Genomic DNA, 15,117 nt, shown 5'->3' with positions numbered 1-15,117 from the left:
GCTACAGGTTGAAATTGTGAGTACTACTCTTACCAAAGGATGGATGTTCAAAGTTAAACATAGAATAATAATAAAAATGAAAATTCACTTAAAAATGTTAATAATTAAGAAGTGATGCTGACAAGCTCATGATTGAATTAGTTCACAATTATGATCTCTGCTTTGTGTCAGTTCAGTATCAATGTATCCCTAGTGCCTCACACAAATGTATGTGTCAGATATAAAATATGTTAAATACTGAGTGGTTAAGGTGTTTTTCACTTTAAAATAATGGTCCAGATCACTAGTATTTCCTTAGTAGCACTTTAGCTTTAAAGTGAAAAATACATTAGCCTCTCACTAATTACTCAAGCATTACCTTGTCAGCCTGCAGGAACTACTAGTGATCTGGATTATTATTTTAAAGTGAAAAACACGTTAACCCCTCAGTAATTACTAAGTAATTTAATAAGTTATTTAACATATTTTATATCTGACACATACATTTGTGTGAGGCACTAGTGATATTTTACCAGACACTGTGATCTGGAATATGCGGTTTTGTGCTTAACACAATGTAAATGCAGTCGATGCCTTCATTAAGGATGTGAATTGTTTTTGTCAAGAGAACATCATTATTAAGCGTAGTAATCACAATTTCAACCTGTAGCCGACTTATTTGGGGGATATCATATTCATAAATTAGTTTCCACAAAGAACCCAATTGTTCACTTTTAAGACGTTACTGTTGTGATTAGTAATTAATTGGTTATTCTTTATTAACTGGTCATAGTTCGCAAGTAGTTCTCAATGAGGATATATATTTTTAGTAATTATCAAATATCTAATAAGGAACTACCTTTGTCCTAAATTTGCTACTACTTACTGCTTAGTTAATCTCGCTTCTCTATTAGTTAATAGTATTAAGTTAAGTGTTAATGTAGTACTGCCTATTACTTCCTGCATAGTTACTTGTTAACAACGGACCATTATTCTATAGTGTTACCGAAAGATTTAATATATAAAAAATATACTTAATGTCTGCCCTACATTTGAAGTACATCAAAGTGGTGCCAAAGTTACAACATGCCGCAATTTGCACTTCGACTACTGAATTTAAAAACAGGTACGTGAGGAACTTTACAAGATTTTTCAACATTTTTATATATTTCCTTATATATGTTCATGTAGCTACACAAATAATATATCCCTGATGAAATAGTCAGCGTAACAATGTCGCAACTTCTTATACATACTGTAACCTGTGTAAACATTCATAGCCTAAATAAACGGAGAGCCACATTTCACCTCTACTTACCTGTGTGCAGAAAAACTCCATACACTCTTATATGACCCTGTGGTTCAGTTTCACTTGTTTTCAGATGATTAATCTATTTGGATTTCATCGATATTTTGGTTAAGTCTAAACGTTTTTCTTCACTTGATGCTTCAAACACAGGTGACGACGCACTAATGTGATACTGAAAGCTGATTGGCTGGCATGGTTAATTTATGCGGAAGAAGGACAATTTCATCTAAGCAATCTCCCTTTTTTGGCCACATCAAACCAGAGCCGTTTAAAACAAAAATAAATATATTATAACCATATAAACATGGTTTCATCATTATATGGTTACAATATGTGCCTTTGGCATAATTTGTTTTAAACTGGCGAGCCCAGAAATGCAATCGACTGACATTTTATTAAATCCATGTCAAAGACATACTTTGATTAGTTGAAAATCATTACTTTATTTTAAAATAAATAAATACATGCTTGTCTCAAGTTAAGCGTGTACATTTTGGCTTAAAGGCATTAAAGACATGCCCAAACATATTGTTAATAGTGAGTAAAAATAGGATATACACATACAGTATATATGCTATATACATAAATTATATTAGAGAGAGAGAGAGAGAGAGAGAACAAAGATAACAGAAAAAACTAAGTGCATTTGGATACAGATATTTACCAAAGGCGAGGTTAAGCGGTTTTAACAGTTGATTTATGCAGTCTATTTTAAACACACACAAGCAAATGCATACAAATGCATGCATACATAAATCTGACCAGTCAGGTTTGAAGATTATCTAACTGGTAAATCTGTAAAGAGTCCATTCGATAAGAAGACGAAAAAAACATAACAATTCAGGCTATCTCTGTGTGTACATTTGGCCATCTAGTCAAAAAGTTCAACAAAACAATCAATGGGTTTTAATAGTGAAAATGCATAATCTAAAAATGCTTCCAGATTATAGGTTAAATTCATAACACTAAGAAGTAGCATTTTAATAAACTGCTGGAGGTATGAATTCTGAGAGTTTTTGCCCAGAATAACACATGTCCTAAAGGAACGCGATATGGTTTTTAGACCAATGAAATTTCACAGCAAGCAGGAAACTTGCATACAGTATGTAATCCACAAAATGTCCTGCTGTGGTTGGTTAGGGCCAAAACTCTCTACATTTATAAAGATGAGATGATTTTTATCCCTTTTATCACCTTTCACTAAATCGCCTCTTAGGACATGTTGGTTTTGAATTATATTAAATTGCAGTTATCATAAAAAAAATTAGTAAACAGAAAAACTGCATAAATTAAAAGAATGTTTTTTCATAGCCCCACATGACACAAAACAATGTATATACTGTAAGTGTTACTGTAATTAAAATACGTACAACAATATTGTACTTAAGTTAATCATTCCATAATCAAACAAAAAATCTGTTCATTGCCTCCTCATTGGTTTTCACTTGCCCTCAAAACAAATGTCTACAACACATGCATGTAACCATTTACAAAACATTTCAAGGAATAACATTTGCAATGTTATTCACAGTGACACGTACTCTAGACACAGTTTCTTAAGCTATAAGTGCATGTTTAAACACAAAAAAGTGCATTATGTATTATCAAAAGGAGGGAGAGATAGACAGATAGACTCTTAAATCCCCTTTTAAGCTGTTTCCATGGACACCTCACTGTTTTCGTTTAGCTCCTAGTTTTCTGGCATGTGCGTACTGTATATAAACCCATAACAGCGGCCCGCCTTCCCACAGACAACACTTGTCATCTTGTATACATATGAAAAAATTCCATCTTTTCCAACACTTCGAGTCTTCTAATGCAATACAAAACTGCAATCATACACATTTTATATGCTCAAACATGATGCATGCACATTTTCTGGCTTTCTGTAATACAAATTTATATACATTAAAAAAATAATTTTATTTCTTCTCCAGCATAACTTATTCTTGATTTGCAAGACTAAAAGAGCACCTCAGGTTATAAACTACTGAAGTTCTGGCTTAAAAAAAGCAGCATAAATGAAATGTAATAATGAAGTAGGCCTTTAAAACTCACTGCTGCCCCCATGCTGCCTAGAGTGAATACAAATGTGTCAAAGCAACCAAAAAAAAAAAGAAGATGTATTTCAAATCTGTATTTCACTTAATAAAAATAGACCACATTGTCCCGCCTTTTTTTGATAGTACATGCCAACTGTTATTAATTGTTGTTGTGGAGTGTTTTGCACGTTCAGCATACTGAAGTTCTTCCATTAGTGTTTGAAAGTGATTTGAAACACGGAACGGAGTTCAACCAGCCTGTTGACATCCTAAGTGCTTATCGATATGTAGTATGTAACTCTTAGACACGTAAACTAATAAAGTGCTTAGTTAAATGTCCGAGGCCTATGTAGACCTGTTTGGAATCCTATTATCTTGAAGGAGCGGCTGCAGTCCGAGGCCTTCTCCTCAGCCTTTCCATCTGGATTCAGAATTCTCCACCTTTCCGGCTGTAGGTTAAGCAGAGGTGTGGGGAATCAGGCTCTGTTTGGTCAGATCCCTAATGACACGGGTCGAACGGATACTTTGTGACACCTCCGTGAAGTTCCACCATGGACTCGCTCCAGGTGATGACGTCACCGGTGAGGTGGCTGGAGCAGGACGCTTGGTTGTAGATCTCGGTGGAGGTGAGCACACGCGACCACAGCTGCAGATCTGACATCTCGCCCACAAAAGACTGTGTGGCATCGAAACGGCCACCCAGAGTGTCCTGGGTAGAAGAGAGTCGCAAGTTAGCATGCACGTGTTTTAATTATGATGATTTTGATTCTGTGAGACATACCTGCTCCTGTCCGAGGATGAAGACTCCTCCTGGTTTAATGGGATGCCACGGGGACAGATTCTCTCCAGAGCCCCTTTTCACACCGTCCAGATAAGCCTCCCACATACCGTCACGTGTGGACCACGTTATACAAAGGTGGTGCCATTTACTGTCCGTCAGAGAAAGAGGAAGAGTAACTGCCTGCAAGAGGGCACAAACAGAGTATATCTTTATAGTATATCTAACAAAATGTAAAATGTTTTGTAAATATAGTATATTGAATTCTGTCTTACACACTTTTGCATATATATACTGCTTGGCTTTGCCCCAGGCCTAAAAAAGAACTAGCAATGCCTAATTCATTTATGAATAACTGTGAATAATATGAATAACTTTCTGTAAAAGAACTAGCAATGCCCAATTCATTTTTGAATAATAGTGAATAATAGTAATAACTTTGTGTTGACTCTTTTAAACAAATTGATTTGCATAATGATCTAAATTATAGTTTGTGATTCAGTTTGAATCATTCAGACAGCTCACTCATTAACTGAATAATTCCAACAGTTTCTCTATACAACAATAATAATAGAATATATAATAGAGTAATAGAATATTTTAGAAAAAAAGAAAGAAAGAAAAAAGACAATGAAAAATTTACATGGAGGAAGCAGAATTTGGTCATTTACAAATGTATAAATGGTAAAAAAAAAAAAAAAAAAGGATTTGTAAAATGGTAATATACAAATCATTGAAACAAAGCATTAAACTTTTACTTCTGATTAAATGTTTATAGTTTGCTTTTATATCATAACAAAGTAACCTTGTGAAAATGTAGTCTATGCACTGACAAACCGTGTTTATTAGCTGTAGACTTATTATGCTGTAGCAGCATGCCAGCAATAGTTGTAAACAGTTTAGTTGACAGCAAGTAAACAGTCATTGAGGAAAGAGGTCTGTATTGTTTCGGTTTTTAAAAAAAACTGTAGAATGTATTCACACGTCAACCACGGATAAGCCATTAACTAATTAGGCAGGATGATGCAAATGGCTGAGAAGCCAAGAGGAAGAGAGAGATTTGCAGACTGTTGCAAGGGCAGGACAAGGGCAATATCAGGGTAAGTCTGGTGATCCCTTTTCCTAACTGTGAGGTCTAGCATTTTACCACAGTGCATTTGATTACAAATGTTTTGTCTAATGTTATGACATGTTCGATTGTATCCATTTAAATACACTTCCAAGCTAAAATGTTTTTGATTGCCCGTGTTTAATAAATCTAGAGCAATCGTTATGCAATCCCTGTTTTATAATTGGATGATTTCTTTACCTTGTCATTCACCAGCAGCTCCATAGGATTGTTGCCCCATTCAATCAGGACAAGCTCGTTGGCCTGACCCGGGACAGAGTAGGAGAACGGGGTTCCGATCCCAGGACCTGAGCCCCCTTTCAACCAAAGACAGACTGTGAGGGCAAAGATCTCGCTCAAAAGGGTGCGCTTGATTCGCCCATACATGTAGTTGGTGCGCATCGGGAAGCCAATCTGAAAAGCGTCAGGATTCTTGGGCTTCTTATTTGGTCCTGTTAGAGAAGGAAATAAGAAACTGTGAAACGGGATTGCATTTCTAGGCAGCATAACATCTAAAAGCTCCACTGAAATCCTAAAAGACAGTTGGAGACTCAGATCTCCTGGAAGCAGACTATCTACCTAAACTCTTTGCAGTGTTCACATTTAACCCATTCAGATCTCAAATATGTTCCAGGAGCACAAAAAATAAGACAATATTTTAGCTCTACTCTAAATCAAACATAAATTATAATCAGACAATGAATAATAATAAAAATAGATTAAAGGTATTTAAACTTTAAATAAATTATAATTTTAGGTATTAGCTTTCATGGCCAGAATGTACACGACCCAATCAATCAATCAATCAATCAATCAATCAATCAATCTATCTATCTATCTATCTATCTATCTATCTATCTATCTATCTATCTATCTATCTATCTATGACCATTATGCTAACCAGTGTTTGTTTATTTGTTTGTTTTTGTGGGAACTGGGGAAATTAATTTGTGGGAAAGTTCGATAAAAAAAAAAAATTATTAAAAAACATATCTTATTCACGATTATTGATCAAAGTTGAGTGTAATGTGATTTCCAAAGCTACAAAAAACATTTCAAATAAATTTCTATTTATCAAATAATTCTGTAAGAAATATATCATGGTTTTCTCAAAATATGCAGCAAAACCTTATTATAATAATAAGAACCTGACTTATTAATAGTTGACCACCAGTAATAACTGACAATAATTGAGCGAAAGTTTATCAGCATATTAGAATGATTTATGAAGCATCATGTTATATTAAAAGAATACTGCCCTAACGGTCGTCCTATTTAAGAAAATGGTAATTTGATAAGGTTGAGTTAATTCAGTTCTATTTTGTACTACTTTTAGGACATATCACCTTGTTCTGGAGTTTTGTGGTGTAGGTTACTCAGCACTGCATCTAGTTTGTTGATGGCTCCACGGACAGGTGCTCTAGACCCAGGTGGTTTGAATGAGGTTAGTGGATGATGAACATGATCATCATTTCCATGGTGTCCATCATCATGGTGTCCATTATGATGGTCATCATCATGGTGGTTGCTGTTGTGGTGGCTGTCATGATGATCATCATGGCCACTTTGATGATTGTCTTGGTGATTGCCATGGTGGTCATCGTGGTGATCATCATGGTGGTCAGTGTGTCGGTCATAGCGATAACTATAATGGTGGTTACGATGGTTACTGGAGTGATGGTCATCGTGATGGTTTGCCTGGTGGCTGTCGTGGTTATCATGATGGTCCTCATGGTGGTTATTGTGCTGGTTATTATGGTGGTTATCATGGTCATGGTTATCCTCATGATGACCATATCCGTGATGGCTGTCATGATGACCGTAATGACTGTCATAGTGATGATGGAGCTGTTCTTCCAGTGCGTTGATCTTGCGCTGCAGGAGGTCTCTCAATGAACTTGAATAGGAACTGGATGAGTTTCTTGCCTATAAGAACAAAAATGAAGACAATAAACAACAGTGTACAGTTTTTGCAAGATTTTAAACACAATTTTTGCAACCAATGCAAATACATGCTTATTTGATCAAATTATCTAAATTGTTGCACAGAACTTGACCAGTGTTTTAAAATGTTTTATTTGATAAATCTATGGCTAAAATTACACTCTAAAAAATGCTGGGTTAAATATAACCCAGCGCTGGGTTAAAAAGGGACAAACCCAGCAATTGGGCTGTTTTGACCCAGCGGTTGGGTTAAATGTTTAACCCAACCTTCTGGGTAGTAACCCAACCGCTGGGTCAAAACAACCCAATTGCTGGGTTTGCCACTATTTTACCCAGCACTGGGTTGTATTTAACCCAGCATTTTAGTGTATTTAGTGTATTAGTGTAACGTGTATTCATTCATACACATTACAGTGTATGGATGAAATTCACCAAAACCATAGGACACCATTTTTTTTAAGGTTTATTGTAGAAAAATTCAACTTTTTACCATTAACATTCAATATACACTACTGTTCACAAGTTTGAAATCATCAATTTAAAGTGTATTTAGTGTATTAGTGTAACGTGTATTCATTCATACACATTACAGTGTATGGATGAAATTCACCAAAACCATAGGACACCATTTTTTTTTTTAAGGTTTATTGTAGAAAAATTCAACTTTTTACCATTAACATTCAATATACACTACTGTTCACAAGTTTGAAATCATCAATTTAATTTTTTTTTTTTTAAATAAATGAATACTTCACTCTAAAAAATGCTGGGTTGTTCCAACCCAACTTTGGGTCAAATATGGACTAACCCAACAGTTGGGTTAAATTTTTACATTACATTTTTAACCCAAAAGTTGGGTTAGTCCATATGTAATAGTAGTCCATTGTATTCAGCCAAGGGCACATTAAATTGACCAAAAGTGACAATTAAGAAATTTATAATTTTACAAAATCTTTGTATATATAGAATAAACAGTTTTTAAACCTTCAATTCATCAAAGATACCTGAAACAAAAATTATATCATATTAGAATGATTTCTAAAAGGTCATGTGACACTGAAGACTGGAGTAATGGTTGAGCAAAATTCAGTTTTGCCATCACAGGAATAAATTAAATTTTTAAATATATTTTAAAAAGAATACAGTTCTTTTAAATCACAATAATATTTCACAGTATTGCTGTTTTTACAGTATTTTTTAATCAAATAAATGCATCATTAGTGAGCATAAGGGACTTCTTTAAAAAACATTCAAAACCTTCTCGAATCCAAACTTTTGAACGGTAGAGTATTAGTATACAGACAAGTGTTATGACATCACAAGACAGACCCTCTTTCAATGCTAGCACTCCTTCCTCTGATTAGTCGCAGCAAATCCAGCTTTTCTCAGTGCCACAGCATTCTGCACTTAATGGCTTATCAAGGCAGATGGGACTAATTGGAGATGGCAGCAACTAGCACATTGCAGAGCGCCGTCACCAGCGTGCTGTGCATGTACTTCCTCTCCAAGACAACAACAATTCTGATCAAGCTTGTGGTCATGGGAAACAGGAAGAATATTCTAAAGCACAGTTCAAACCTGAAGACACTTCCACAACTTTAAACCCGTCATCAGCAATTCACTTGTGTATTACAGATCAATTAAAAATGGAGAATTTAAATGCATGCTATTAGTTTCACTGCATACTGTATTCAATGAAAGTGTCACATTGTAGCTGGTTTAAAGGATTCACTGTAAGTGGACTGCAATCAATAAGCACACATATTATAATTTAACTAGTTTGTATTTGTACCATTTTATCCAATGTGCTTTCTCAAGGGAAGGGTTATGGCTAATTAAGCAAATCCTGACTGGGCTGCCTAAATGGAAGACTGTACTCAATGATCTGTTGTTGGCACAGGAAGCCACCAAAGTGTACGTAACAGAAACAGAAAAGAGCTTATATCGTGCTGAGAAGTTGTCCTGAATACAGATCAGCCTGTGACATGCAGGATAACCCCTAAAAAACAAATCCAACTAGGATTTGGAAACCTTGGAAATATCAGGTTTTTCTTTTGTTTTTAAAGAAATTATTACTTTTAATTACCGAAGATGCATTATACCGATCAAAAGTGATATTAAAGACATTTATAATGTTACAAAAGATTTCAAATAAATACTGTGCTTCCTATTTATGGAAAAACGAATCCAAAAATATTAAGCAGCACAACTGTATTCAAGACTACTAATAATAAGATATGTTTCTTGAGCAGCAAAACGCCATATTTTAATGATTTCTGAAGAAACATGTGACACTGAAGACTGGCGTAATAGATGCTGAAAATTCAACTTTGTGATCACAGAAATAAATTACATTTTAAAATATAATAGTCAACATTTGAAGGGGATCAAAAAAGTTAATCAAAGTTGTCCTAAGACAAGAACACATTTTGGTTTTATGTTTTAGGACAACTTTGATGAAAGGTTTTGATCCACTTGAAATGCTGACTACTGTATATTTAAAAAAAAAAAACAGTTGTTTGACATTGTAATAATATTTCCACAAAATTCCTGTTTTCATTGTATTTTTGATTAAATAAATGCATCCTTGGTGAGCATAGAGACTTAAAAAAAACTTTTGAACGACAGTATATTAACTGTTATTATTATTATGTGCAAGCTTTAACTTTCAGTTTCCCTCCCACCTGAATATTTTCCAGCCTCTCCTTCAGGGCCTGCAGGGTTTTTCCTGTCTGTTCTGGGGAGAAGCCGTGTTTGCCCAGATATGGAGATTTGCCTCTGTGATGGTCACTGCGATGCCCGTTTAAAGGGAAGTGTGGGTCAGCATGGTGGCCGTTAGAGTGGTGTAAGGAATGCTGGGAGTTGTGTTGTGAAGGGCCGTGATGATCTTCATGGTGTCCCCTCCCAAAGCTTTCACAGAGAGTCAGTTTTGCCGTCAGTTCCCGAATGGTCTCTCGCTGATCCAAGATGGTCTCCTTCTGTCGCACAAGGCTCTCCCTCAGGTGAAGGATGGTGGCTTTGGCCTCATCGGAAATGCCGTGTCGGCTACTACTACTGCTGCCGCTGTGACTACTTGGCAGCCCGCTAACTGGCCCATGATGTCCATTCCCATGGCCATTCCCGTTCCCATTGCTGTTTGGCCCATGTGAAGTCCCATGCGAAGCCCCACCTGGTGTGAAACAACTAGGGTCTGCATCTGCAGGGATAGGGATGCAAACAAGTTTGGGTTGCATTCCCCAATCATATTCCAAACCTGGCGCACTACTAACTGCAACTGAGGGTAATAAAGATAAGAGAAAAAGAAGAAAGTGGGAGCGAAAAATTCCTCCCCAGTTCATGTGTTCTGAGAAAGGCAATGCCATAATGACATAATTTGTGCTTTTCGTCATCATCGATTTCTTCTTTACAGCAGTGGGATGCGCACCATGAAAAGAGGTCATGGGAGAAAAATCAGTGGATTTATAAATCCACAAGAAATGTCCAGAAAATGCATTGTCTACCACTTTTTCTGAGTGCAGAATGTTATATCCACTGTGAACGGTTATAAATCCATCAAGTGCAGATATTCCAGTGTACAAACTCACATGTCGAAAAAACAGAGCAGAAGCAGGACCCGTTGCCCGCTCTTTTGCCCCGGGCTGATGAAATATTTGGCACACCGGATTTCCAGTGTTTGGCAGTTAGCAGCAATCCTTTAATTTCCGGATTCTGTCAGGCACATCCCTGTAGATTAGAAAAGAGATTTCAGTCAGAATGAAGCTGTGCTCCAAGGAAAAACACTTTTGGGATTATTTACAATAATTCTAATGAAACAAACGAGCATGTTTTTTTGTAAAGTGTAGTAGTGGGATCGCATATAGCTCAGCTCTAGTTACTGAGTCGATCAGTCAACAACATGGACTTGTTGAGTCAGACGCACCCCTGAGGTGAATGGCGCTAACAGCTAAAACCCCCCTTGGCTATTGTAATCAGATTACTGTTACACGAACTTGATGCAAACAATGAAAGATGGCTTTCAAAATAATGTGAGCAGCCAAGCGATTTTCAAAAGCCTGCAGTCAAAGGTAGCTAATGAAGGATGCATAGGGAAAATGGCAAACTAAAACTAGAGGGAATACATCAGTAAAGCACTAGCTGGGGCAATATAAAGTTAATACAATAACAAACAAGACAAATACTGTGACATAGCTCGCTGTTAAATTTTTTATCATTGTTTAAGAGATTTTCCCCAAAGATTTTAAATCATACACCATAAAACTAAAATGCCAGACAGAATGATAGATAGACGGACGGACGGACGGACGGACAGACAGACAGATAAATAGATAGACAGATAGATAGATAGATAGATATATAGATAGATAGATAGATAGATAGATAGATAGATAGATAGATAGATAGATAGATAGATAGATAGATAGATAGATAGATAGATAGATAGATAGATAGAACTGGGATAGGCTGGGATTGTAATGTCGGAGTGTTAAATTCTTTTTTTTGAAATATGTGAATAAAGGCTAGAAATTCTTGGCCAGATTTTTGCCCCGATTTACAATCTGGAGAAGCTGACAATAGTTGCAAAAAGTCAGAGCCATTCTGCAGATCCAAGTTGACAAATTCCATATAAAATCACATAGTGTATGATGGTAACAGACTATCCAGACAGAGGATATCAAACACGTTTGATATTTTGAGCTGATTTAAGAACACATATTGTTTTCATTTGTCAAGCATCTCCTAACAACAAGGCACACATTTCTGCGTGAGTCTGTTGTGATCGGGAAAACTTTAAAGTCTGGTATTGTGTGAGCCTCATGCAATTAGTGTATGATGGCCAGTTTTCCCTCTGTGACTATTTTCAAAGTCGGTAAGTGTATGATGCCTAGCATTTTAAAATCAGTTCAGATTTTAAAAGTTGTTTTGTGTATTACAGCCTGAAGAGGAGCAACGTTTTTAAAAGATCTAAGTAGTTTTGACCTGGAAGCATCGGATCTACCACCTCACAGGAAGGGGCTCTCTTACTCTTGCGTCCACAAGGTTGACTGTCTAATAGGATCTAGGAAGGCTTAAAGGCCATGGTGGATTGGCTTGGCATGCTTAAGGTAGTCTCTTCCTGCAGTACTGTCGTGATCACATGTGTCAGTGGCGGTGGGTCGTAGTCTGGCGTTTATGAGCCAGTTCAGAAACACTCTACATGTGGCCAGCAGACTCCTAAGAGGCTTGCCCATTCCACCCCAAATGTGTTTCTCACGCTGTACAGCACACCACTCTAGACATATAACTAGACAGAGCTCATGGAATCCTTGTGTTGTACTGATAGTTAAATGAATCTGTTGAATCATTCATAGTCTGTTGGCTAATTGAGAGTATAATTAAATAAAGGGAAGTAGACTGGTGCTAAGCTCCTTAAATCTGTCTGTATCATGTCACAAACAGGTGTCATGGATGCACTTTTAAACATGATTAGCTCTAAAATCATGGTTATCTTATTAAAATGGGTCATATATATTTACATAACCTACCTGATTCACCTTATTAAATGAATTTAGTGCATGCAGGCATTAAAAGATGTACAGTAATGAATGGTTGGAGGTAGACTAAGGGTTAACTGTCTGGACTGAAGGTAGACTAATGGTTAAAAGTGCACCAATGTTCAAATCCCAAAGAATGGTGTACCAAGAGGAGCAACTAAATTTATGCAGTTTTGCTCTGGAAACGGTTTCTGCAATTAACAATTAAAGTTATTTTGGACCAAAAACAAATACAAAATAGCAGGAAGCAAAAATGAAATCCAGCCATAGCCAGCCAATGTAAATTAAAATGACATAATGGATGTCATTGTTGTTTGCAAACAAGAATCATTTGAGAGACCAACAAGACTAAATGAGATCTGTGATGGGTAAAATTAGAGGGTGCATGCAGGTTGACATCAGCAAAGATCAGGCACTTGAGACTCGGGTCAAATGAGCTGTAATATTCCACAAGAGTTCCTGGCTGCTCAGTAGTATGTATCACTAGTTGCTTAAAAGATTGGTGTTTAGATTATTTTAAATGTGAGGGAAGTCTAAACTCCCTCTAGTGTTAGAAAACTTCATACTTTCCATAGAGTGTCCATGTAACCCATATTACTCTATGTTGTTTGGTAGTATTACTCAGTACTTGCTTGTCTAATTTTACAGTAACATGAACACTGTAGTGTAAAATGTAACCAAAACCTAAAATAATCATCCATGTACGGCATTGCTCAGAGTTTGCAACATTAGCATAAACAGGTGTCCCTAGAACAGACATATTGAGATTTGTTCACCTAATGAATCAGGTCAAAGTACTTCATGAGTTAATGTGTCCTTTGTTGACCACATATTAAATCTATTAACACATCCAGTTACATATACAAAAAAACCTTACATATTTACATACGGCAGTTGAAAACAGTGCTGTAGATAAGTATATAGAGTGAGAAAAGATGATTGCTAACCCTGAGGCTTTTGCAAGCTTTTAAACTGAACCATTATCGCAAGCACCTCTAGTAAGCTTTAAGAAAAATATTGCTTTCAACTGTAAACAACAGTAAACAGTACAGTTAGAAATGCATGTTTATACTTTCATTACTAAAAAATGCTGAAAAAGATCACCAGGAATCAATTAAATGATTTCTGTTTTCATTTTACAAGAACACAATTATAAAACCACAGCGTATGTGATTTATAGGCATAAACCCATTCATAGGCAAATACCATCACAATATTCATGCATTCCTCTACTAAAAGACATTTCCAAACTATATTTACTGTATTTGGTGTGTGTAGCCATGCATTGTAAATGAGCAATATAATCAACATCTAACACAATCTAAAACCTCTTTTTAAAAATTCCTGGTCAATGTCGTATTTCTCCATAAAGGAAAGTTTGTGAGAGCAAAAACAGAATATCTTCAGTTTTCCTAAAAACTCATGTCTATTCATGCTGAACAAACGTATAATATCTGCAGTGCAAAGCTGAACGAACAATAATCATACAATAAAACACCACAATTACATCACACTTTCGAAACAACACTATACCTTCTGAAGTAAATTTGAATGAACTCCATCAGAAAGTTGCCTTTTAGTTTTCTGGAGAGAAAAAAGATCCCTCACCTGCAGTCAGTCACAGAGTTGGGGCCAGTTAGTCTATTCCAAACACACTGATCAGATTGAGAGGGATTTGCTTTAGGGAGGATAATTTTAACTCTCTCCACTCCCCCCATTCATCCTTCCCTCCCTCCTGTTATCAGCCCTCTTTAAATTTAGTAGCTTTAAGGGTTCTTTTGATTGTATTTTCTTGTAAAACACTAAATTGCAACACCACTAAAGTACTTGCCTCATCGCCTATTCCTAAACACTGATCCATGAGGCCATTATGGGATACAAGACTGATAATCTAACTGAGTGAACTGAGCTGAAATTAAACAATTTAATACCATATAAACAATGCAGTGTTATTTTAGTATTATTTATGTATACTATTTATTCATATTTTGAATTAGGCTTCATTTTATGTGTACAGTTTTAATGTTAGATTAAGTTTGAGTAATTATTATTTTTAAATCATGTGCATTTGATATTTTTATCAGTTTTGTTTATTAATTTATTTTTATTTCTGTATTAGTTTTAGTAATTTTTAATATTATTATATTTTGGCTTACTTCCGCTTTATTTCCATTTTTATTACATTAGATTTAGTTTGTTAACAAAAACACTAATGCATTGTAGTTTTTTTTATGTGATATTTTATCTCTGGCATTTTTTGTTTTAGTTCCAAAATGCAGATATAACAGATATGTACAGTAACAGATGGGAGAATCCATAGTTTTCAGCACCAATGAAACATTTAGCCACAAAGAAAGAAGCAGCTCTCATACCCTCTCATAACTGTACGTAAGTATGTTTCATAATCCACACTAATTGTGTTTGCG

General features: G+C 35.8%; 1 protein-coding gene across 2 annotated transcripts; it reads right to left on the bottom strand.

The window, feature by feature from the left end:
- Window positions 1–1,878: 1,878 nt before the first annotated feature.
- On the bottom strand, window positions 1,879–14,362 carry LOC107589391 (neuronal pentraxin-1-like). Of its 2 annotated transcripts, none has more exons than XM_016277807.1 (6): window positions 14,300–14,362; window positions 9,845–10,883; window positions 6,563–7,142; window positions 5,418–5,668; window positions 4,112–4,291; window positions 1,879–4,039 (listed from the first exon to the last, which is right to left on the bottom strand). In XM_016277807.1, exons 2-6 carry the CDS (start codon window positions 10,598–10,600, stop codon window positions 3,830–3,832), a joined length of 1,977 nt encoding a protein of 658 aa, XP_016133293.1. In that variant the 5' UTR covers window positions 10,601–10,883; window positions 14,300–14,362; the 3' UTR covers window positions 1,879–3,829. The 2 variants fall into 2 exon arrangements, with proteins under 2 accessions (XP_016133293.1, XP_016133292.1); XM_016277806.1 differs by having other exon boundaries at window positions 14,225–14,340.
- Window positions 14,363–15,117: the final 755 nt, after the last annotated feature.

Source organism: Sinocyclocheilus grahami, unplaced genomic scaffold (genome assembly GCF_001515645.1).
Source record: "Sinocyclocheilus grahami isolate Dianchi unplaced genomic scaffold, SAMN03320097.WGS_v1.1 scaffold116.1, whole genome shotgun sequence".
NCBI classification, from domain to species: Eukaryota; Metazoa; Chordata; class Actinopteri; order Cypriniformes; family Cyprinidae; genus Sinocyclocheilus; species Sinocyclocheilus grahami.
Note: the sequence above shows the minus strand (reverse complement) of the source record. Positions and strands in the feature narration are given on the sequence as shown.

Coding starts and splice junctions, on each gene's coding strand:
- LOC107589391 (XM_016277807.1), bottom strand. CDS start 10,600: ATGACCTCTTTTCATGGTGCGCATCCCACTGCTGTAAAGAAGAAATCG. Junction 7,143..9,844: donor AGAGGCTGGAAAATATTCAG/GTGGGAGGGAAA, acceptor TTGTTCTTATAG/GCAAGAAACTCATCCAGTTC. Junction 4,040..4,111: donor TCATCCTCGGACAGGAGCAG/GTATGTCTCACA, acceptor TCTTCTACCCAG/GACACTCTGGGTGGCCGTTT.